Raw genomic sequence first — 21,899 nt, forward strand, 5'->3', positions numbered from 1 at the left:
CTGGGGGTGATCAGTCATTAGAGGAGCACGGTGCGGAGGGGAGAGCGTTTTGGGGGCTTTGGGGGAATAGCAGTGGCAAATCAATTGTTTCATTTTGAACCAAGCAGGTTGAAGTGGGACTGAAGTGTGCACAGGACCTCTTCTCCCTGGGGCTAGATAAATATATAAATATATAGCTTTTTATTTATATTATATCTAAATATATAAAAATATGGCTTTACATAGCCATGGACGTGGGTTCTTTTCTGTGCCTGAGCCCTGTGGCATCCATCCCATATCACAGTGGCCCAGTCTGGGTACACCTTTTGAGGTCAGTATGTATGGTGCAGAGGGTGTAAGATAAATCTGCTTCCTTTCCCTCTGATAACTAAATCAGTCCTAGATGGGTTGAGGATTTCAAATCCTGAGGCATTTTTTGTGAAAAAGAGTAATTGTCATTTGAAATTGTCCTTGCTAAGTGTAGTGGCAGAGGGATGTGTACACTGTGTATGGTTTCTCTGTTCTCCTAAAGAACAGAGATTTTCTCTGAAGAATTTTGCCACTTTTCTACAGGTTACCTTTATAGGTTAGCTATGAAGGGCAACATTTGCCAAGTTTTGGAAAAGTATTTCTTGGGATTAAAGGTTTGGGGTTTTGTCTGGGATTTTTGGCAGTGCTAAGGAGTAAAGAGAGTCCTATCTATGCCAAAGTGGGGGGGAAAAAAGGAATTAATAAAATGTGTGTGAAACCCATAATGCTCTCCATTATCAAAATTTGCTTTAATTACAGAACATTTCAATTAAAAGATAATATTTGAAGCCTTTCATGTTGTTTCAGCTCCTGTTCCTAAGTCTTTTCTTTGTTCTTCTTCTTGCAACTTACTATTAAACTCTTCCACTAATTTGACCCTTAATCCTAGAAGAAGGAGTCAAGATTCATTTTGCAGTACTTGCTTTTTTTTTTTGTGGGTTGCTGTGAGAGAAGTCAGAAGGTTGCTTGTATCAGAAAATAGGCATCAGTGCATAACATAAGTATATGATGACTGCTTTCATATTTTATTATAGTGTATTGGAGCTGTCTTGAAAATATTTGTATATTTAGAGGCAAAATAATGTGTGAGTTTCTTACTAATGCCACTTGAAAAGCTGGGCTTTCTCCTTAAGTACATACTGCCTGCATAGCACCTTCTGAAGAGCTGCATTGGAAATGGTTACCTTTAGCTTGTTCTCCATGGGAAAGCACATCACCAAGGCTGTTCACATTAATGTCTTCCCTTTATAGCTCCAGGGAATGTGTAATGAAATGTAATTTCCCCATCATATGCCCTCTTGCATGAAGCAGGAGGAAAGTGCCTTCCTTCTGGTTGGTTTTTGTATTTCGTGTTTCGAGTTGTACCTTGAATAAATATTTCATTTCAACTTTTAAACTAAAAGAAAAATAAGTAAAGGGACAGAAGTTTCTTCTCATCTTTTCTCCCACGTGGTCAGTGCACTCACAGACTTGTCTTGTGGTCGTTCTGTTTTGTGTTGCTCTGAATGTGCAGCAGCACTGGGGGCTTCTAAATCCATCAAAAGATACCCTAGAGCCTGGCACCAGGAGCACTGTCCTGCCTTATGCCACAAATATAAAATTGAAATGAGCCAGACCCTTCAGCTCAGCAACATTTCCCAAATTCACCGTTTCATTCTGGAAGCAGTATGAATCAGAAACAAATCAGTCAAAACAAATGAGTGCAGTAAATAACACTTTTAAAGGCATATTCTTTAACTTTTATTTTTAAAAATAGAATTTAATTTATTATGAAGACAGAAAGAGAACTATGTTTTTCGTGATTCATTTACCTGTCAGGTCAGTGATCAGCTTCTCACTTTGCAGAACTCTTCAGCTGCAAAATGAATTAGTGAGGTCTTACAGTACTGATTAACACAGTCACCTACTGTAATTTGTAGCACAAAACCATCCCAACCTTTTCTTCCTGTGGTCCCACTTCCTATTTTCATCTGTACCCCTTCACTTTTCTCCTTCAGCACTTACAGTGAGAAAGGGTATCTCCTTGGTTCTGGAAATTTCCATTCAAAGGACAGGAGATTGCTGCTTAGGTGTTGGTGTGCATTGCATGAGAATGGAATTGCCAAATCTTGGGAAGACCTGGGTGTTTAAAAAACCCCAAACCTTCATGAATGAAAAAGATGAGGATAGGGAACTGGATAAGATTCTTCAAGCTCTGTCAGAAATCCTAAACCTTCCCTGAGATGTTTTATTCATTCTTTGTGCAAAATTTATATATGTGCCAATGTGTGTTTTATTCAGAGATATATGGTGCCTAAAAAAGAAGCCATAAATGGACATTCAGCAAGAGCAAGAGCGTGGCGAAGTTATGTAATACTTCCCTTGCAAATTCTCTCTTTCCAGCTTTTTTAATTCGGTGTATTTCCTGAATCTGTTTCTATCTTGATAAACTGTTTGCTCAGACATTATTGAGATCTCAGTAAGAGTGTTTTCAAAGTGTTTGTTTGATCCTGAACCTATGCAAACTTTTTTTTTGCCTCTGCAGCTTTTTCTGTCATGGAGTCCCTCAATCTATGACCTATTGCAAGCGAAATTGTTAACTTGGGCGTTTTTCTAAACCTGTCCCCTAAGAGCTTTGCTTGGATTTCTTTGTATAGGACACTTTGAATTGTCAGTCACTATCCGCGTTCTTTATGCCAACTATGGGTTTGTAAACTTCCCTCATATTCTGACAAGTTGTCTCTGTCAAACTGAAGTATTGTTAAAGAATTTCTTGCAGATTTCTGGGTGTAACAGTGGAAACTGTATCTTGGATCCTTCTTACTCCTCTCAGAACACTGTCCAATGTTTTCAGCTTCTTTTTGAGAAAATGGATCAGAAGTGCAGCAGTGTGTGAGGGGAGAGAGAATAGTTTTTACAGAATAGTTCACTAATATTCTCTTTATTTCTGAATTTCTTTCCAAAAAATTCCTGTCATTTACTTGATTGGTGAGTGGACTGACTGCTACTGAACAATGGACTGGTTTTTTTCATGGGTCATAATCATGTGTTGTTATAATGCAAAGTCTTCATTCCTGAGTGACACTGGTTAGCTCAGGGCTTTCTTTCCATGCTTGAAGTGAGGACTGGTTTTCAACATTTCTGTCACTTTAGAAGTTACCAAACATGTTTTATTTCTGTGAGAAGAAGTCTATGCAGCAGTGGGGGAAGACATTGGAAAATTCCTTTAGCTTAAGCACAAAGTATGTGATCCCCATATTCATGGTTAACACTCTAGTTTTGTACCGTACAGTGCTTACTACAAATGCCAGAGATTAATGTGGCCTTGTGTTAACTCCCTGTGTCTGAGACTAATAAGTCTTGTGCCAGCTAATGCCTCCTTGTTTACTTGTATTAGTGATTAATATGTACTGGCTGATATCTTAGTTTTGAGAACAAGGCTTGTGTGTTAGAGAAAAGAAGGATAAGAGAAGTACATTATGAGTTGATGACATATTTCAGATACTTTCAAGGAGAAAACATTCATCAAAAGAGCCAGAACCATATCCAAACAAGTCCATGGCAATAATTAGCGCATGTGATGTATTCAGAAAAAGTAATGAACATGTATTAATTTCAGGAATATGACCTGGTTTCATAAGTTACTGAGCATGCGTGCTCTGGGAGAATTCCCCGTGCATCCAGGGCTGCTGATAAAGTAATGTCAGCTTTCTAACCTGACTAATTGGTTGGAGAGTTTATTTCCTGGGTTTTGGTGACAATTGAATTTATCAGATGGACTCTTTTCTAGTCTCTCTGTCCCTTTAATTGCTGGGGGGGCTTTTTCAAAAGCTTTAAAACCTCAGGTGTTCAATATTATGATGTTTTTATGCAAAATTTGAAGTTAGTTTGAGTTTTGTTACTGTGAATAATGACAGCATACTTTTGTCACTTCTCTGTTCTCTTTCACATGATGATTATTCATTCACAAGAGTGATTCCCAATCTCTCCCCAAGAGCTTTAATTCCTTTAAGAACTTCAAAGAATTCCTAGAAGCTGATTGGCTTCTTCAGGAAATGCCTCCAGTTTGGCGAGAGAGGATTTCCTTGGACGGGAAGAATTGTCATTATTATTTTGATGGGTTTAAGTGGTTACATAGTTAACTCTTTATTTAAATTTCAGATTACTTTTTCAGTGTCGAATTCATACTTACTAGTCACAAATCACTGAATCTTCTCCACATCCATTTATAAATTCAGGGCAGTTTGAGTTTCATATTTGACTTTGAGGAGACTTAATCTACACTTTATGATTTACCCTTGTAAGACACTGTATGTATTTGACTCTCTTAATATTCCCCAGCCTTTGTGCACTCTTCTAGCTCCCTGGTAGACAGGATTTCCATTATTCAGGCTTGTCTTGAGAAGCCTTTGAGAGCGTGACAGTTCTCGAGCAGAGATTAGGTTTGTGTCACAATCTCCATTGTCATACTTTGCATGTACACTGCATTTTGGCTTACTTTTGACTTGACACTTCCACAGATAAGCGCTCAGATGACAGGACTTCTCGACTTTACAGTGTGCATTTAGGATATACACAAAGATGTATCCTGGCACTTGCTTTTCTGAATTACGTTTGTCAAGCTTTATAAAACCATTGCCTTCTGAATTTGTCAATGCAAGGAAGCGAGGCTGGATATATGGGCTGTTTTACATATGTTTTTCAGTCTGAACTTTCAAGTCATAAAGCAGCTGGGGACTCTGAATTAAGCTCTTGTGTAATGCAGTGGGCCTCTAGTGGTGCTTAATTTCATTCAGTGCTGAGTATTTGGTGTTCTGTGAGGGCACCTGAATAGTCCAAAATTGCAAAATACTGTCATTACCTTGGACTGGCAAACTGTTGGTAAACCAGAGTTGTTAATTACCAGCAGCTTCTACACAGAGAAAACTAAGAGCAGAGTTTAGTTCTTGATGAGCCATGTTTCCACCACATATTTTTGTAGCTTTTATATTTAAATTTTTTCACCCACCAAACTTAAAATTTCACCTCTTCATACTGTGTCTTCTTGTCAACATTGTCCTAGGGAAAGACTTATCAAACAGTTGTCACTTGATTTCTTTGAGGAGAAAGGCCTTATCTTATCATGATGCTTTTAGAAGTAGGTGGAAATGATTGATGAACAGTAATAACAGTTCTGCAGTCAGTGATCAACAAAAAGTTCTTTTCTGAATGGCATGTTTATTTTAGCTGCTGAAAAATTGTTTCAGAAAAGGTTTGTGTAGCTGTTACTCACTGTTACATTTCCATTTTGATTCTGAGGAGAAATAATTTGCCTTTTTTAAAATGTGATTATCTTCCATCCTCTAAGTCTAGGTTTGCAGTATGGACAGCAGGATGAACAAAGTCTGACACAAACTGCAGGGAATGTCAGGTGTGCATTACTCCCCAGCAGCTCATGATCTTGCCTCTTTGAATCCATCTTGGAGAAAGTAAAGTTCAAGTGGTTTAAGATTAAAAAATTGTTCTGTCTATTCCCAAGTGAGCAACTCAGGAAGCAGATAAGTAGTTGAAGGAATGTTAGTATTTTCTTTGCAAGTCACATTTCTTGCTTTATTTACATGTAGCCTTTCTATTTATAAATGCCATTTTTGCACTCTCTCATTTTCTAATTCACTCTTTTTAATTTCTAGAATTTGATTACGTGTCCTGATTGTTTTTCTGAGGTGACTTCCTGGAATATATACTTTTATGATTCAAAATTCTGCAAGGAATGTAGAAATTCAGGACTACTTAAGTGCAAATGGAGACAAATGTTAGTGAGGTTTAGGTAAAGCACAAGGTGCTAGTAGTGCTTTTATGGTACTTTATAGATGATTATGGAAGCAGTTGTTTTTGACTCAAAGTAAATAAGAAAATAAATGAGTGAGATTTTGGTTGGATAGATTATCCATTTATTTGGATAATAAATGTTTTATCTGTGGTTTTAGACTCTGAATTGGGAAAGAAGTCAGTCATATCCCTAAGTTATATTCCCAGTTAAGACTGTGCATGGTTAATGTCATTTTAAAACTGCTAAATATTCTGTAAAAGGTTTGTAAAATTGTCATTGCAATCTTGAAAAGAAGTGCAGTTTTAGGTAATCTTGGTTTTGCTCTTTCTAGTTGCTTTTTCCTCAGATTTTTCTTGAGTTAGAGTGCATTTGTGTCGCCAGGGTTTGTATCATGAGCCAGTAAAATCTGAGGCAAGTGCCTTGGTGTTGTTGCTACAGGTGGATCATGTCAGTAGTACCTGCTGCTTCCTTGCCTTCTCTTCCATTCAGAACCCTGAACACTCCAAAGTTCTGGATGGTTGAAAAGCCAAGCAGGCAGGATTAAGGTATCCTCTGGAAACAACACCAGGCCACTCCTTTTATATTTCTCTTGCTCATTTTCAAAGAAAAAGTTATTAATGGATTTTCTCTTGACAAAGCATAGAAGTTTCTCACAGTTTCTAATTATGGTATTTTAGGAGTTCATGTGAGGAACATCTCTTACAGAGTAATTCAAATTTGAAGTAAAAAAATGGAGCAGGCTTTTAGTTTTTTGACCAATTTGTGTTAATTAATAACAAGAGCAGCCACATGGAACAAGAAAGCATCTTTGTCTTTCTCTGTTGGCTGTTTTATGTAATACTCAGCCCAGGACAGTGTCTGGCAGAGCTGCCAGAAGGGGCATTCAGGGATGGGTCAGCCCATCCTCCCCAGCACAAGCAGGTCACCAGCAGAGCAGGCTGAAGGGAGAAGCCATTCTTATGGACATTAAACACCCTCTGCAACAATTAATTCAGCAAGGAAGCTGTAGGAAGTAGCACTCATCCCACCTAGCCCTGACACCTGCTTCTCCAGGGTTGGAAAAGACAGAATTTTCACCAGTCTACTTGTCCTTTGAATGAACTCCAGTAAAATTGTTGACCAGCTTTCACACGGGGCTGTGGAGGAACAGTGCACAGAATTTACATGACAAAAATAGTGAGTGAAAGTAGAATTGGTAAAAACGTGCTTGCTGCCAAGAAGTATAGCAACTTGTTGCCTGATTTTAGAGCTATTACTAAGACTATGTGCAAATATTGAGGGAAAGTCTTCTGATCTGTGTTGCAGACTGCGTGTAAATACAGTCTTCAGCTAATTGCCTTGGAATGCCAGTAGTCTTTAAAACTCAAAAAAACATATGGCACTGAAAGTGAAGCAATTCTTGTGTGCAAACTAGGATGGTGTACTATTTTTTTCTTAATTTTTTTTTAATGCAACATTAAATCCATTGCTCTTCTCTGGGTCTTTTCCAAAATGCCGTTAAAGCTTCGAGTAGGTGGAGCATTTGTAGATCTCTCATGGAACTCAGGCACTGGGTATTTAGATAAAGGAATGTGTTCAGCTTTTCAGCTGGCAAGATTGCATCTTACTAAGGTGACATTCACCCCTTTCTTCACATAGAAGATAATTATTTTGCATCTCTGACCAAAACAGTGAAAATTTGATATTTCAAAGTGATCTTCTAGTATTTTTAGGCCAAGTATCGTTTCAGCATGCTGAGATTACAGCTGTCTTATGGCATCTTGGTTTATGTCCAATTAGAAATCAAGAGGGCCTTGGTATTGATTCCTTTGTACCTCGGCTACGAGTGAAAAAGCTGCAGTTTTCTTCCAATTTAGTAGAAAACCAAACTGGTAATGTTATGAAAGATCAAACATTATAGAAATTAAATAGGAATGAGTGAGCAGCTTCTTTCCCTGGCTTTTGTGGTACGGGAGATAAAAAACCCAGCTCTGATTAAATACTGCTTCTCCAAATTCGTAACGACTGAAAATATTTTTCCTTGCCATTACAGGATAAGAAGGCTTACCTGGATGTCATCCACACCTACATGGAGGTCCATGGAACTGTTCATGGCACAAGCACCATGTACATTCCTGGCTATGTAAAGAACCATGGAATTCTCAGCGGGCGGGATTTGCAGTTTCTGCTGAGGGAAACCAAAGTAAGTTTGTCGAGCAGGAGTGGTGGCAAAAAATATCTCCAAGTGTCTGAAGTGCATGCATTTCACCTCCTGTGAGTAAGCTCCTAATTTAAAAGCACTGGAAAAAAAATTATCATGTGTAAAGGAGCTTAAGTTGTGTTCTGTGTGCCAAGAATATGTTTTTCATGATGTCTGTGTTTGGTGGATTGACAGCTCATATTAGAAAATTGGGATGACAACCTAGAGTCCCATTTAACAACCAGCTTGAGAAACAGGGATAAATGCATTTTTCATTTTCTTGAATGTGATATTCAGCTCAAGGAGATTATAAGCTGAGGATGTGCTCTGTTTTACATCCCTGAGGTCAAAGTTAGGTAACATCCAAAAGCTGCGCAGCCACATGCGTGCTCTGCCCTCCCAGTGACTTTAACCCAGAGCGACCCTGCTCTCCCAGGGACAAAAGCAAAGCTGCACTTCATTTGCCATTCATGTCCTTCCTCTGCTTCAGCTGTGCACGGAGAGTGAGCACAAGAGCGTGGCTTTTTGTGATGTGCTTTGCCTGTGGCTCCAGAGTCAAGGGAACTCAAGATAAGGGACGGGATGTACATTGAAATAAAATTTTCTCCCCGTGGTTTTTTCTCTGCCCTTCCCGTAAACTTTGTGGCACTTTGCAGCATTAAAACACTTCAGGGGATTTCATTTAAATAGGATGTTTAACTTCAAGTTGATGAAAGAGGGGAGGTTGTGTGTCTAAATTAGCAAAATCTGTGGAAGTGCGCCACTGTTGACAGTTCCTTGCTGTGCACTTCCACAGAAGAATCTCTTTAAAAAAAGAAAAGAAAAGAAAAAAGCAAGCACCTCTTAGGCTTCCCACACAACTGCAGAGATCTCCTTTTTTAAGTACTTGGGGAAATGATGGTAATTTGACATCTCTGTGTGTCAGCTGTTGGTAAATTATGAGTTTTTAAAGGCAACCACTGTGTGTATGTGCTTGATGCATGCAGATACACATAATGTTGCATATTAAAAAGTCAACATTTGCTTTCGTCATAGATAATCTGAGATTACACAGCTTTTGCCTGTGTGGAGTATGAAATCCCTGTGTTAATCATAATGTGGGAAGAATATTGACCTTGTAATAACCCCAGGCATGAACAGTGACTACTTCCTAAAAAAACGTGTTCTATTCACTGAAATAGTAAAATAAGCAAATGGACATCCTATAGAATTACTGAAGTCCCTAAACAAATGTCAGTTCATAATAATAGTTATGTTTAACTAAGCCCTTTCTCTAATTTTTTTATCAGCCATCTTGCATGTATCACATTAAAAAGCTTGCTTTTCGTATTAGCTAGATATCTCATCTAGTTGTTATTGGTTATATTTGCTGTGCACTAAGATGCAATGTAAAGATACATTCAATTTAGGACAAATTCAATTTGATAATTTAGTTGTATGGATTTTGTGACACAGGAGGTAGCAGACAGCTTCCACTCAGATTTTGAGCAGTAATTGCAGCATCAGATAGAAGAGACTCTGTTGGGATTGTGAAGTGCTCCTGAGATAGTAAATTGCTCATTTTTCACAAAAAGTATTTGGTGAAAAGCATGGATCTGTGCTGTACTGTTGTCAGAGTCCTAGAGCATTTTAGATTTTAATGATTTTTATTCTATAGTTGTGCATTGGTTATGGTTGTTTTTTGCCTTCGTAACATTGGGGAAAATCTTTTTCAGAATTTGCTGCATTTCTTAGTAGAAGGCACTGAGAAAATCATTGATGTATTTCAGAACCCTGTATCAGGAAGTCAGGGTTTTAAAAATTACGTCTTCAAGCAGTATTTTTACATGGCTTTCCTGAACTTCTGTTAGCACGTTTGCAAATGACAAAAGCTGTTTTCCTTTTAAGGAAATTATTTCTTTGGGATACAGCCAGGCTAACAAAACTTTGCCCCGATGATAAGCTGTTCATAGTCCATCTGCTTCTCCTAATACATAAGTATTGTTAGGGAAATGAGAGTGAAATGTGTTTCTGATTTTTCAACAGAATGAAATTAAATATGGCTTATTGCATCATGCATTTTGCTTATTATTCCTGTCTAATATGGTTTCAATATATCTAATTGAACAGATAGCAGCATCCTGGGATTGAAAGTGGAAACTGAGATCTCCCATCTCATTTGTTTGGACATTGCAGTTGGAGGGGGATTGGGGGTGGGTGGCGTTTTTAATTTTTTTTTTGCTGGCTGATGCTTAATATCTCATAGGTACTCTGGCTGTTCTGCCTCAGCATATGGTTACCTGTCAGTGTTGATCACAGACACACTTGCTCCAAGTCTTCTTGCTGCCTGTGTATTCACAGTTCCAGATTCTGATTCCCTTTAAGAGGCAATACTTGAATGCAGCTTAGTACAGAACACTGCTCACCTGCCACCGGTGGCCATCTGCTGCCAGTGTGGGTCAATTGTGTTTATATCAGATGGATCACGGATTGAATTGCTAAAATAAGTGAGGGTTTCTCACAAAAATCAAGCTGACTTGAATAGGAGCTTTGTGCCTAGAGGAGCCCCCTGTGTGTGTGCGTGCACATGCATGCAGTGATGTTCAAGGACACTTTTTAATCATAATCACTTTGCTCACTAGGCAAAATGGCCAGAGCCCCCTAATGAATTTAGTTATGGGGTTTTGTCACCAGACTGTCTGTGTGCTGCAAGTGTGTGAATAATCAGGGCCATAATTCCAGGCTGGGAACATCTGTGGTTACAATGCTCATCTGGAACATCGTGGGGAGACAGCAACCTTTGTCCTTAAACTTCCAGAAGCCTTCAGGTGTGTTGAGAGCATGGGCAAGAATTGTCTGTCATTGGTTGTGATTTCAACGTTGTGTTAGCAGGTTTTAGGTCAGCTGGCAAACGTTCTGGTTTTCAGAAAGGGAGAGATAAATAACAATTTAACAAATCACATGGTTCAGCCTAGTCAGAAGTGTCAGCTTATGCTGCACTGCTTCACTTTGTCCTTAGACGGCAAAATACCAATAGGTGATGGGCTCAGTCCTGTGATTCTTAATCAGAGCTTTGCATTCCCAAAATGTCTTTGGTCCCCGCAGTAGCTGGTAGGACACAGTTATTCCGGGCAGTGTGCAGCTGCCATTTCGGTCTGTGTGTGCTATAAAGCAGCACATTTTGGAGGGAGCGAGTTGTGCAGGCAGGAGGGGCTGGTTGAGATTCATCATGGCTGGTTCAGCTGTGTGGAGCATGACAAAAACGAGCCATGTCTCCAGTCCCTTATGAGAAGATGTAAAGCCATTCATCACGTCAGAGGAGAATGGGGTAGGCGAGCTGGCAGCCTTCCTGCCAGCTCCCAGGGCTCCTTGCCAAGTGGGCAGCTGGAGGAGTTGGACCAGGCTCTCTTGGAGGCACCAGTGTTGAATTCTTGAGAAGTATTTCTCCTTTTGAGAAAGTTTCGGACGCAACTTTTTCTTTCAAGTCATTGTGAATTTCTCAGAGAGTTTGAATTCTTCTGCTAAGTGGGTTCTGTGATTTCTGTGTGGGAGCTAATAAAAGTAGGAGCAAAACCCTCCTTAGACAGTCACAGGCAAACAAATTTGTTTTCATGTTTTATGAAGAAATATATATTTACTTTCACACACTTCATAAAATCAGCGGAAGATATTTACCTAGTGATTCTATTCTCAAGTTGTTTGAATCACAGAAGGATTGACTTTTGCAGAAAGTATTTTGTATTGGTGAGAATATAGCAAGATAGTTAACCTTTGCTGTACTCCTCTTTCCGGAGTTCAGAAGAGAATATATAAATTCAGTAAGGAGGCATATTAAAGTGGTGATAAACCTACCAACTTGACAGAATAAATTAAATAAAGTGCAGTAATGTTAGAAAGGGGAGAGAAGACGATACACGCTCTTGTGTGTGGAACTACAGCATTTCGTTTCTGGAATATTAAATTTTTTTCTTAACTACTTCGCTAATCATAATTACAATCGGTGAAGTAAAGCATTCACTCTTTATTTTATACTTTCGGCTGTAATTGAGGAAGACTATTTACTTACTTATTTTAATAGTAGTTTGATGTGGTGCTGTAAACTCCACCAAAAAAAAAAAAAAAAAAAAAAAAAAAAAAAACCACCCCATACTGCTTTTCATGGGAGGGCTTGTGAGTCACTTTCTGTGTCAGAGATGTCTCCACTTAACTCCTGCACTGTGAGAGGACTGTTTACATTACAGGAAGAAGAGCGGTGTCTTGGCTGGTGTGATGCTGGGTGGCCATCTCAAAGGTCTGAGATTGCAAACCAGAGGTTCAGTTCTTTACAGAGGTGGAAAACGTTCCTGAGGAGCCTTTGTTATGAAAACCAAACTATTAAGGGATTTAACTTTACTCAAGTTGGGCCAGTAATGTTGCAGAAACAATCCGCTTCTCTGGTCTGTGCAGGCACAGACACCCTGGGGCAGCAGACCTTGCTAAAAAGGAATGGCTTAAAAAAAAAACCCCAACCCCACACTGCTGTTTCCATGATCATTCTACTCCTGTATTTTTTGGCAGTTATCTCTTTTAGATAGCCTTTTACAGTGTAACTTCCTTCTGGCAACCACCACCTTCCATGGGGTGTCAGCATGCAGAGCTGGCTGTGCCGTGTGCCCACTTCAAACTCTCTGGGAAAAATAGCTCTTGCTTTCAGAAACATTGGAAAGGTGAGAAAAACACTCACAAACAGAATATGAATTTTTTCCAAGCACTGATCAACCAGTAAAGCATAAAGCAATTCTCCTCTGCAGAGCAGTTCTGCTGCAGCTAACAGAGTGAGATGAGGACTAATGTTTTTAGCCATGTGTACCCACTGTGGTGTTACCAACACAGTCACGTTTGAAGTTTTCCAATATGGATCTTCAGCCCTAGCGTGCACGTGCCTCCCCAGGGTGGGCTGGGTTACCAGACCTACATCTGATGAGAAATCACCCTAAAAGCCATAGTCAGCACCCTCAGTGTTGGAGGCAGCAGTGTACAGCTACATCACAGACTAGGGGAAGCACAGCCTGGTCTAAATCTTCACTCTGTGGGCAGAGCCTTGTCTTCCCCACAGCCTCGTGTGTATTGAGGGTGGATGTTTGCTTCACTGGTTGGTACTTGAAAATGAGCGACTGTTATTTCTACTTTTTTCTCTTTTGCAGTTCTTTTTCAGTAAATTACTTGCAGTATTTGCTGCATAATTTTAGGAAGTACCTTGACTGATTGTTTTAGCCTTTCTGGAAATAACAAGCTGCCTGTAATTCAAAGGATTAGCAAATGAGAGCATCATGAGTTACAGAAAAGGCCTGTGTTCTCTAATACTTGCTCTTTTAATCATAATGAATGTGACTTTCTTGAGGCACGTAAGATATTTCTGTTTTGCTCTTTACACCAGACAAAACTACTGACTCCCTAACCGAGGAACATTAATTGTAGAGAGACTCACAGAATGGTTTGGGCCGAAAGGGACCTTAAAGATCATCTAGTTCCACCCCCTTCCATGGGCAAGGACACTTCATAAGGGACAACTTTCTGCAGAAGGGTCTGGATTGAGTTTGGGAATTTCAGCGGATTTGATGATGATGGGCTGGAGGGTGATAGAAGGGCTGAAAGAAGGATCTGAGGGGCTGCAGGCAGCTGTGAGCCAGGCTGCAACCTCAGGCCACCAGGCAGCACACACACACACAGAGCACACCCCCTGTTCGAGGGATCAGACACATCCTTCTTTCCTCCTTCAAAGGAACAGTGCTGCTTAAAGGTGAGGTTGGAAAATGGATGGGAAACAGGTGGTAAGCTATTTATTACAGATTAAGTGATGGCAGTGCGCTCTGTGCTGTCAAAACATAAACCCATGTTTCTTTTCCCATGGAGCTTCCTCCCAAATAAATGGACCAGTCAGGCACAGAACTCAGCAGTGCACAGCAGCAGTTTATTAAAAAGGTGCAAAACTAAGCAAACAACCCAGCATTCCCTACGTAAGAGACAAACACAGGATCATAGGAGAATTGATACTTCAGATGGGTTTAATTGCTGGTTCTCAGCTGGTTTTCTGCCTGAACTAAGGAGTAATTTAAATAAATAATATTTTATGTGCAGACTGCATGAAATGGTTTCATGTCCTTAATTCATTGTTTTCAAGAGATTCAGCCTCTTTTGAGATTATATTTAGCATGCAGTTCTTTGACTGAAAGGTGATATATTTTTTGCCATATATAAACCCAGAATTTAGATAATTTGTCTTTAGTAGAAATAGCTTCCAGATCTTTTGTTACCAGCCACTGGAGAGTTTCTTTAAGATTTAAATCTGTGAAAGAGTTGAGAAACTTCTTGCAAGTAGGCAACTTCTTTTACCTGAAAATGGAGAACTGAAATTACAATATTCAGCTCCATGCAGTGAAAATTGAATGTCCTCAGCTATGCTGAGAAGTGTTCACTTGCATTTCTAAAATGAGCCAACGCTGAATTTATGCTGTTGTTGCCGTGGGTTGGGGAGGATTGATGCTGCAACGCCTGTGCACGACAGGCCTGACTACAGGTTTATGCATCAATGTTAGGATCAGCTCCTAGGAAGAGCCTCCAGCTGGGAATGTTCTCTTTCTGGGATTCATTTCCGTGTTGCAGAAGATTTAAAGCAGAATAGTACACCTTGACCTCTTTGAATATGTGTCCTGATTGCACGACTCTCACAGTGCTTTATTTTCCTGATAAATGCAGTAACTGTATGTATATGTATATATATGTATACATACATATCGATTGTTATGCAGCAGTACTGAGAAATTGCTGCTCCATCTCAGAGCTTGTCGTTCTCCCGTTACACACAAACATTCAAATGAAGATGAAGAATCCTTTATTTAATTCAGGGGGTTTCATTATGTTTGGCCAGGAAAGGCATCAAGATTTTTTCAGACAACTCCAAAAAACCGTGTAATGCGTTTTCACTGGAGCAGAGCAGTGCCACTTCTAGAGCACCTGGAATCTCAGCTGGTGGAGGAAAAGCTTTGGGATGGATTATTCTGCTCTGGTTTCCCTTGGAGGCTTTGAACCGTCTGAAGCCCCTGCGGGCCCTTGCCACCTCGTTCCAGAGTCGTGAGCTGCTGTTTGCTGCCACCTACCGTTTTAATTAGGAGGCTTAATTAGTGTGCCAGGAGCATGTTCCTGTTGGCAAAGCCAGCGGCTTGGCTGCTTTGGGAGTCAGGCAAACACTGCCGCAGCTGTTCCTGGAGATCGCTGCCTTAGAACCTGTACCTGCAGGAAAGCCCCAGCAGCTCCACTTCAACACCAATCGAACCACCAGTTTTTCCCCTGCCCAAAAAAAGCCCTAAAAGGGTCTGTTGTTGCCTCAGCTCCATGAAAAAAACAGCTCAGCTCATTAACAGATGATGATTGTCAAAAGTGTGTTACAGGACATTCCGTTACTGCTTGGGTGGGAGGTGGTGAGCTCTTGAATTTCTCCCATTTTCTTCTTAGCATTGCATTTTCTTCAGGCTGGTACATTCAGAATGGGGTTTTTGTTTCTTTCAAGCTAGCTCTTAGCTTTTTTGTGAATACCAAAAATTTAAATATCCCTTGTTTTGTATTTTTCAGCTGTTTGTTGGTCTTGGATTTCCATATGAAGGGCCAGCTCCCTTGGAGGCTATTGCCAATGGATGTGCTTTCCTAAATTTAAGATTTAACCCACCAAAAAGCAGCAAAAACACAGATTTTTTTAAAGGCAAACCTACACTCCGAGAGGTAAGCTTTATCAGTCTTGATAATTTTTTTTATTGAAGATGCTTGTGGGTTTCCTTCTAGTAACAGAGTGTTGGAGAAATTGCATTAATGCTCAAGGTTCATTGCCAGAGGTGTACAACTGCTTGTTTCTTTAGTCATTGAGGAGAAGAGTATCAGTCCTTTTTTTTATAGGAGAAATAAAACGGTGTTGTTAGCACACTTCAGGCTTTATCTCTAGATTTGCTTATAGGTACATTCTGCTACTTCTTGTTGAGACATCATAAACTGAAGTTTCACTTGGAAACCTGACGTTCTGCCCAGGAACAGATCGTGTCATTTTGATACATCATTTGAAAGTGTTTTTAGTTTGTTGAAGAAACAGGCATTGCAGTGTACTGTGCAGGAAGTAAATAGGTGTTTCAGTAAATTATGAAAAGGGCATTTGTGGGTGGTTATGTGTGTTCTGGGATTTTTTTTATTTTCTTCAGAAAAGACATGTTTGAGGCACTGTTGAGTTAAGGTATTAATGGTCACCCACCGTGTTTGTGGTTAAATGCTGAAGACCTTTGGAGAACTGACTCCAGGAAAACAGGAAAACCAAACTCCAAGCTTTCAAAACAGTCAATGTGCTCTCTCTAGTGAAAGAAGACTGAAGCTAAGTAAACTAACCCCTCATCCTGGCACTGACTTTGGAATATTTCCCCTTTATTCAATGTAGGTAAAATCCAGGCTATCCTTGTAAACATTTAATAGTCACAGAGCCATTTCTGACATCAGCACTCGTGTCTGTGGCCATGGCTTGCTCATAGGTGTATGCACATATATTATTTATGTATTTACATCAAGGGAAAGCTCTCAGGTAACATGCAGATGATGAGAACCTTGCACAGCCACACTTCCCAGTTCAGGTTATTCTTGGGCCATATATATTGTGTCCTGAGCAGCACTGGCTGATTGATAAGCAAAAGACAGTTTCCCATTTTCAATCAGGAACATAAATTAAATTCCTTATAATCTTATGATCTACAACTGTAATTGCCTTTCTTGCTGTCCACTAAATTCGTGTCCTGTGCAAGCTGAAGCTTGCCCCTTCTCTCAGTCTGTGTTGCTAACAAAGGAGACAGCAATAAGGAAGTAAAGGCCTGTTAAAACTTTCTCCTTGGGCTTGACAGTTTTCAAAACTTTTCTTCTGGGAGTCCCTCAGTTTTTGTCTCATATCCAGTTGTTCTGTGCCCAAACACCATAACTGGTCAGACTCAGTAAATAATCTGAGCCAATCTAAGTGCTTCATAGGAATTTCAGGGCTTGGAATGCCATTGGAAATCCTGATGGCATGTGTCAGCACTAACAGAAATGCCGTGTACCTGGCTTGTACCGAAAAATAATCCCTACTGACTGCTCCTAGTCCAAAGTACATCCTGAAAATTGCTGCCTTCACGTGCTCTGCTGACCTGTCCTGTGAGAAACCTTTTCTCTGACTGGTCCTCACAACTGCATTTAGATCTGATTGCCAGTAATCCACGTGCTGGTTCTTTGGGATTAAGAAAGCCCTTAAATGCTTCTCTGCATTCTTCAAGTGCTAAAGAAGAACAAAAAGAGCTTGTTCCGTTCTGTGACATGATTATCCATATAAGAATTTGAAGATAAAGTCTGTGTTTAGTGGTTTTGTAAAGTAACCTTAGCAAGTTACTATTCTCCACGAGCAAAATGCAATGGCTATTTTTTTTAAATGGGTTTTTTAATATTTTTGGTGGTGATTGCAACTGTTTCTTGCATTCACTTGAGGAAAAGATCAAGTACAGTGTATCTCCTGGTGCAGGAGAAGGTTCTTCCCAACAGACACTGCTTCCTGCTTCACATCTTCTGCAATGTCTTTATCATAACGACAGCATAAGGAGGCAGCTGTATAAACATTGCCTATAAACAGCCTATCCTCTGGGGGTTTTGGTATTTATTGAAAAAGCAGTTTTCTTCTGAGGCTGGTGTAAACTGCTTCTCCCGTCTGTAGCTTTTGCTCCCTTTTGTGTGTTCATGTGCATGTTCTCACTCCTGGGTGACTGGTCACAAAAAATACTTATTGAGCTGTCCTGCTAGTTCTGAAAGCAACTCTGATACAGCTTTTCTTAGTTGCCTTCTGGGGTATTCATTGAGCCTGTTTTATGACGAAGTGGTGAGCAAAAAGTCTGATTTTTTTCATCCAAAAAGTCTGATTAAGAGAGTGAGATGCAAGAATATCTTTACATGTTAATTTTGACCAATATCATTTCTTCTTTCAGTTGACATCTCAGCATCCCTATGCTGAAGTTTACATTGGGAAGCCCCATGTGTGGACTGTGGACATCAATGATCTTTCTGAGGTTGAGAAGGCCGTGAAATCAATTTTGAATCAAAAGGTGAGAAGTGTGTCTTCAATCTGCTCTCAGCACTTGAGGGTGTACGTGTACTGCACGTACAGTGCTTCCTAATGCTAGTCTGATGAGTGCTGCATTTTGGTAGGATATTGAAGAAAAAATGGTTATTACATACCTGTGGTATCAAAATTCTCATGTTTTAATACTGGATATGTCAGGTTGTTGCTTGAAAAAAATGACTGGGTGAATACCCATAGAAATGAGGATTTCACGTGTGAATTATACAGCAATCTGCAGCAATTTTCTGTGCATTCAGTGAGGAAGTTTCTTTGTTGATTCTCAGAGCGTTTCAGACTCTGCACTGCTCAACTCTGAGTTTGTAGCCTTGAGATTCCCACAGAAGTGCTTGTGCACTTACAGTGTGGAATGGTAATGAGGGCGCTTCAAGGGGGGAAGAGTATGAAGGAATTTTCAAAGGTACCACATTCTGTTTTGTCACTTCAACTTCAGAACTGAAACTTAGTTAAAACAGGAGCTCTGGAATCCCAGAGGGCCTCAGACTAGCTTTACATCTGCCACTTGGCAGTGTACCCTGGGTTTCCATAAAGATACTCATGGAGCAATTCTTATTGCCTTTAAAAAGGAGAAAAATCAGCTAAAACTGCTGATGGTTTTGTAAAACTCTTATTTGTTAATGAGTTTATTAGTACTTTTTGTTGCTACTTGAGCTGTTAATGGAGTATTTGGAACAGAAGCTGCTGCCACAGAGTACACCACGAAGTTGATTGAAACAGATTAACACACTGTCTCCACAGATTGACCCTTACTTGCCCTATGAATTTACCTGTGAGGGAATGCTTCAGAGGATGAACGCCTTTATTGAAAGACAGGTAGGAACTTCTGTTGTGGATGACTCTTGGATTATGTTGGAAAGGGAAAACCATCTCCATTTTAAAGCTCCTCAGTGTTGCTGCTGTCCAAGTAGAAATAGTAGCTCTGCAGACCTTGGCATTATATGAAAGCAGAAAGGCAAAGCAATTTTTCACTCTGTGTGTGTGACTTCCTTAGCTGTGTACACACATAAAAGCTTTGGATCACGAAGGATCACTTAAATACAGAGGTACTTTTTGATGGAATTGCAGTCTCTGGGCAGAATTGCAGCCTCTGGGCAGATTTTTCAAGTATTTAGTTTCAATCAATAACGATTTAAATGGTTTGGAACCCACTTACTTAAAGGACTTTTGGTCCCTGAGCATTCCTGCCAGCTGAGAGCAGCAGAAGATGTTGAGTTGGAATAATAAGCTGCAGAGATTTACACGGGAATCTGGTTTCTAGAAATTGTGCGTTTGCTTGGACTTCTGCCCAAGCCAGATCTGTTGCAGTAGCCAGCTCTGCCTTTTGTTCTGGCTGCTGCAGAAGAGAGATAGGAATAACCTTTATCTCTGATTTGTCATTTAGTTGCCAGGATTTCTTTCAAGGGCACTGGACATGTGTCTGTACTTTTATTCCTGAAGGTGTGTGCTATTAGAGACAGTCCTAAAGAATACCAGAGCTCCAGGTCAGAAGGGCAGTTTACACAGCGTAGCTATTCCCACTTTCCTGCCAATAAACACTTTAGCTTTTTGCTGCTGTATTGATGACAAAACCTGTAGAAGTATCACTGCTGCTTTTGGTTCTTCTACCCAAGTTAGCGATAATTGGGAGGTTTTGTCAATCAGGAAGAAATGGAGCTCAGTCTAAGGGAGAAAGAGACAATCAGGAGATGGCACCTGTGGCTTAAACCTGTCTCTTCCCTCTGGCCCTCCCCCAAGGGCTAAGCCCTCCCTTGTGCTTCTCAGAAATCCACAGAATATTGTAATTTTGTTCATTGCTTTGACTAATTGTCAAAGGCTGCTGGTGTTTCATAGCTCCCAGGAAGTTCAAGCACAATTTTTAGCTGCATGTGCTTAGCACTCTGCCTAATTAACATGTCAGATGAAGCAAAAATAAAGATTGAGACCTTATTTTGACAAGTTTGTGGTGGAGGCAGGAAGAACTGAGAAAGCAGTACAAGCTTGAAACAGGAACAAAGATGCTGGAATAAAGAATTGGTCTGGTTCAGAGGTTGTGTGCCTTGACCACGACAGTGAGGTCTTCAGAGGGCGTTTGTGTGAAGAGATGGGGCCGGACACACTCTCCACTAGTCGTTTTATGGACTGTTAAACTACAGCATTTAAAGGAGGTGCCCAGAGTTCCCCTTCTGGGGCCTTGGCTGAAGGTGAGGAGGGAGGACAATGTGCACAAGAAAGGTTTAGTGAACTCCCCTAACCTTCAGATCCAACATCTGGCCTGAAGACCTTTCCAGTCTGAGACGAGGGAACTGAACTGCTGTGAGCTGTGGCTGCACGCCCAGCAGTGCCACCTTCAGCCAGTTAAACCAGCTGTGTGTCCCAGCTGCTCCATCCTGGCTGTGCCCTGCCCTGCCAGCAGCCCAGTGTGGCTGTTTGGCGCATCCCTGGCATCTGCTGAGCCCATCCCTGATCCTGTTTGCCCCGTGGCTGCACGCACACTTGTGTCTGCTCTGCAAGGCAGCAGCAGAGGGAGGGATTGCTTCAGTTTTGGCTCTGGCATCAAAGGAGCAGCCAGGCAACCGCAGCCAAAGCAGCAGGGATTCCCTGCTGCAAATCTGGGAGCTGTCAGATGAGGCAGGCTGGGCTGATGGAACAGACACACTGACTTTGAAAGATGTGGCCAAGCAGAGAACTGGATAGGAAAATGTTTGGGGCAGGACTCTGTGAGGTCAGAAAACTGACTTGGCTCAGCAGAGGGTCAGCTGAGCCCCAGAGCTTGGCAAGGGGGGTGAGAACATTTGCCCAAGAACAAGAAAAGACAGATGAAGGAGAACACCTCCTTTGGTCTCACCTTAAAATTTGTGGGTCCCTTCCAACTAATGGTATTTTGTGATTCATGGCTGTGTAATATTTACATTTGTGGTGAGACCTGAAAGTATGAAAACTTCCTCCTTCAGCAGAGGAAATCAAAGTGAATGAAAAAAGCTCAAGCTGATATTGAGAACTGGTAAATGAATCTGGGGGCTTTGGGTCACAGTGAGGGATCAATTCACACAAGTCTTGGTTTTGTCTGGAGGAAGCAAACCATGATGGACCAGGCCCAAATTATTTGATCACCTTTTGGTGAGGTGCCAAATGTTAAAATACAGTCTGAGTATTTTGAAATGTTGTCTGAACACATCATAACAAGACATGATCTGTCACTGCAGGATTTCTGTCACGGGCAGGTGATGTGGCCCCCATTAAGTGCCCTTCAAGTAAAAATCGCTGAACCTGGAAAATCCTGTAAGCAAGTTTGTCAGGAAAGCCAGCTCATCTGCGAGCCTTCCTTCTTCCAGCATCTTAACAAGGACAAAGCTCTGCTTAGGTAAGTATTTACAGCACAAATATGTTGTCTGGTCTCTTTATTGCACTGGTTTTTATCACACTTGGAACTTAAAGCACAAGTTCTGCGAGAAGGGAAGGTGGGGAGAGCAGCTCTGGCCGTGAGTGAGGGCCTGGCAGTGCTTTGTGGGGTGTGTGGTGGTGGTGACTGCTGAGAGCTCCCTGCCAGGAGCACTGGGGGCCACAAACCTTCTGTCACTCTTGTCCTGGGTAAAGAGTCGTGAACCCTGGTACTCTGGAGGTGTTGGGCATTAAGGAAAGGAATGCTTCTTTTGAGTGCTGTCTCTTTGGAAATGTGTCTGTGTTCCTTTCAGAATAAAAACAAAGTCCTCCAAACCAGGCTCCCACAAATGGCTGTTAGGGAAATCTGCTTTCCAGGTTTTCTATCCCCACTTTTTGCTAAATTACATTGTAGAAGATTTGGG

At 40.8% G+C, this 21,899-nt stretch overlaps 1 protein-coding gene across 1 annotated transcript in view; it reads left to right on the plus strand.

The window, feature by feature from the left end:
- The window catches only part of MGAT5 (alpha-1,6-mannosylglycoprotein 6-beta-N-acetylglucosaminyltransferase), a 114,684-nt gene that overhangs the window by 84,813 nt on the left and 7,972 nt on the right, over nucleotides 1-21,899 (plus strand). Inside the window, exons 13-17 of the mRNA XM_066190355.1 lie at nucleotides 7,830-7,979; nucleotides 15,564-15,710; nucleotides 17,966-18,082; nucleotides 18,856-18,930; nucleotides 21,300-21,457. Coding sequence (XP_066046452.1) covers nucleotides 7,830-7,979; nucleotides 15,564-15,710; nucleotides 17,966-18,082; nucleotides 18,856-18,930; nucleotides 21,300-21,457 — 647 coding nt within the window. The remainder of the gene's footprint in view (nucleotides 1-7,829; nucleotides 7,980-15,563; nucleotides 15,711-17,965; nucleotides 18,083-18,855; nucleotides 18,931-21,299; nucleotides 21,458-21,899) is intronic.

The sequence above is a fragment of the Chamaea fasciata genome, unplaced genomic scaffold (genome assembly GCF_029207755.1).
Source record: "Chamaea fasciata isolate MVZ Bird 193981 ecotype frontalis unplaced genomic scaffold, bChaFas1.0.hap1 SCAF_8, whole genome shotgun sequence".
Classification (NCBI taxonomy): Eukaryota; Metazoa; Chordata; class Aves; order Passeriformes; family Sylviidae; genus Chamaea; species Chamaea fasciata.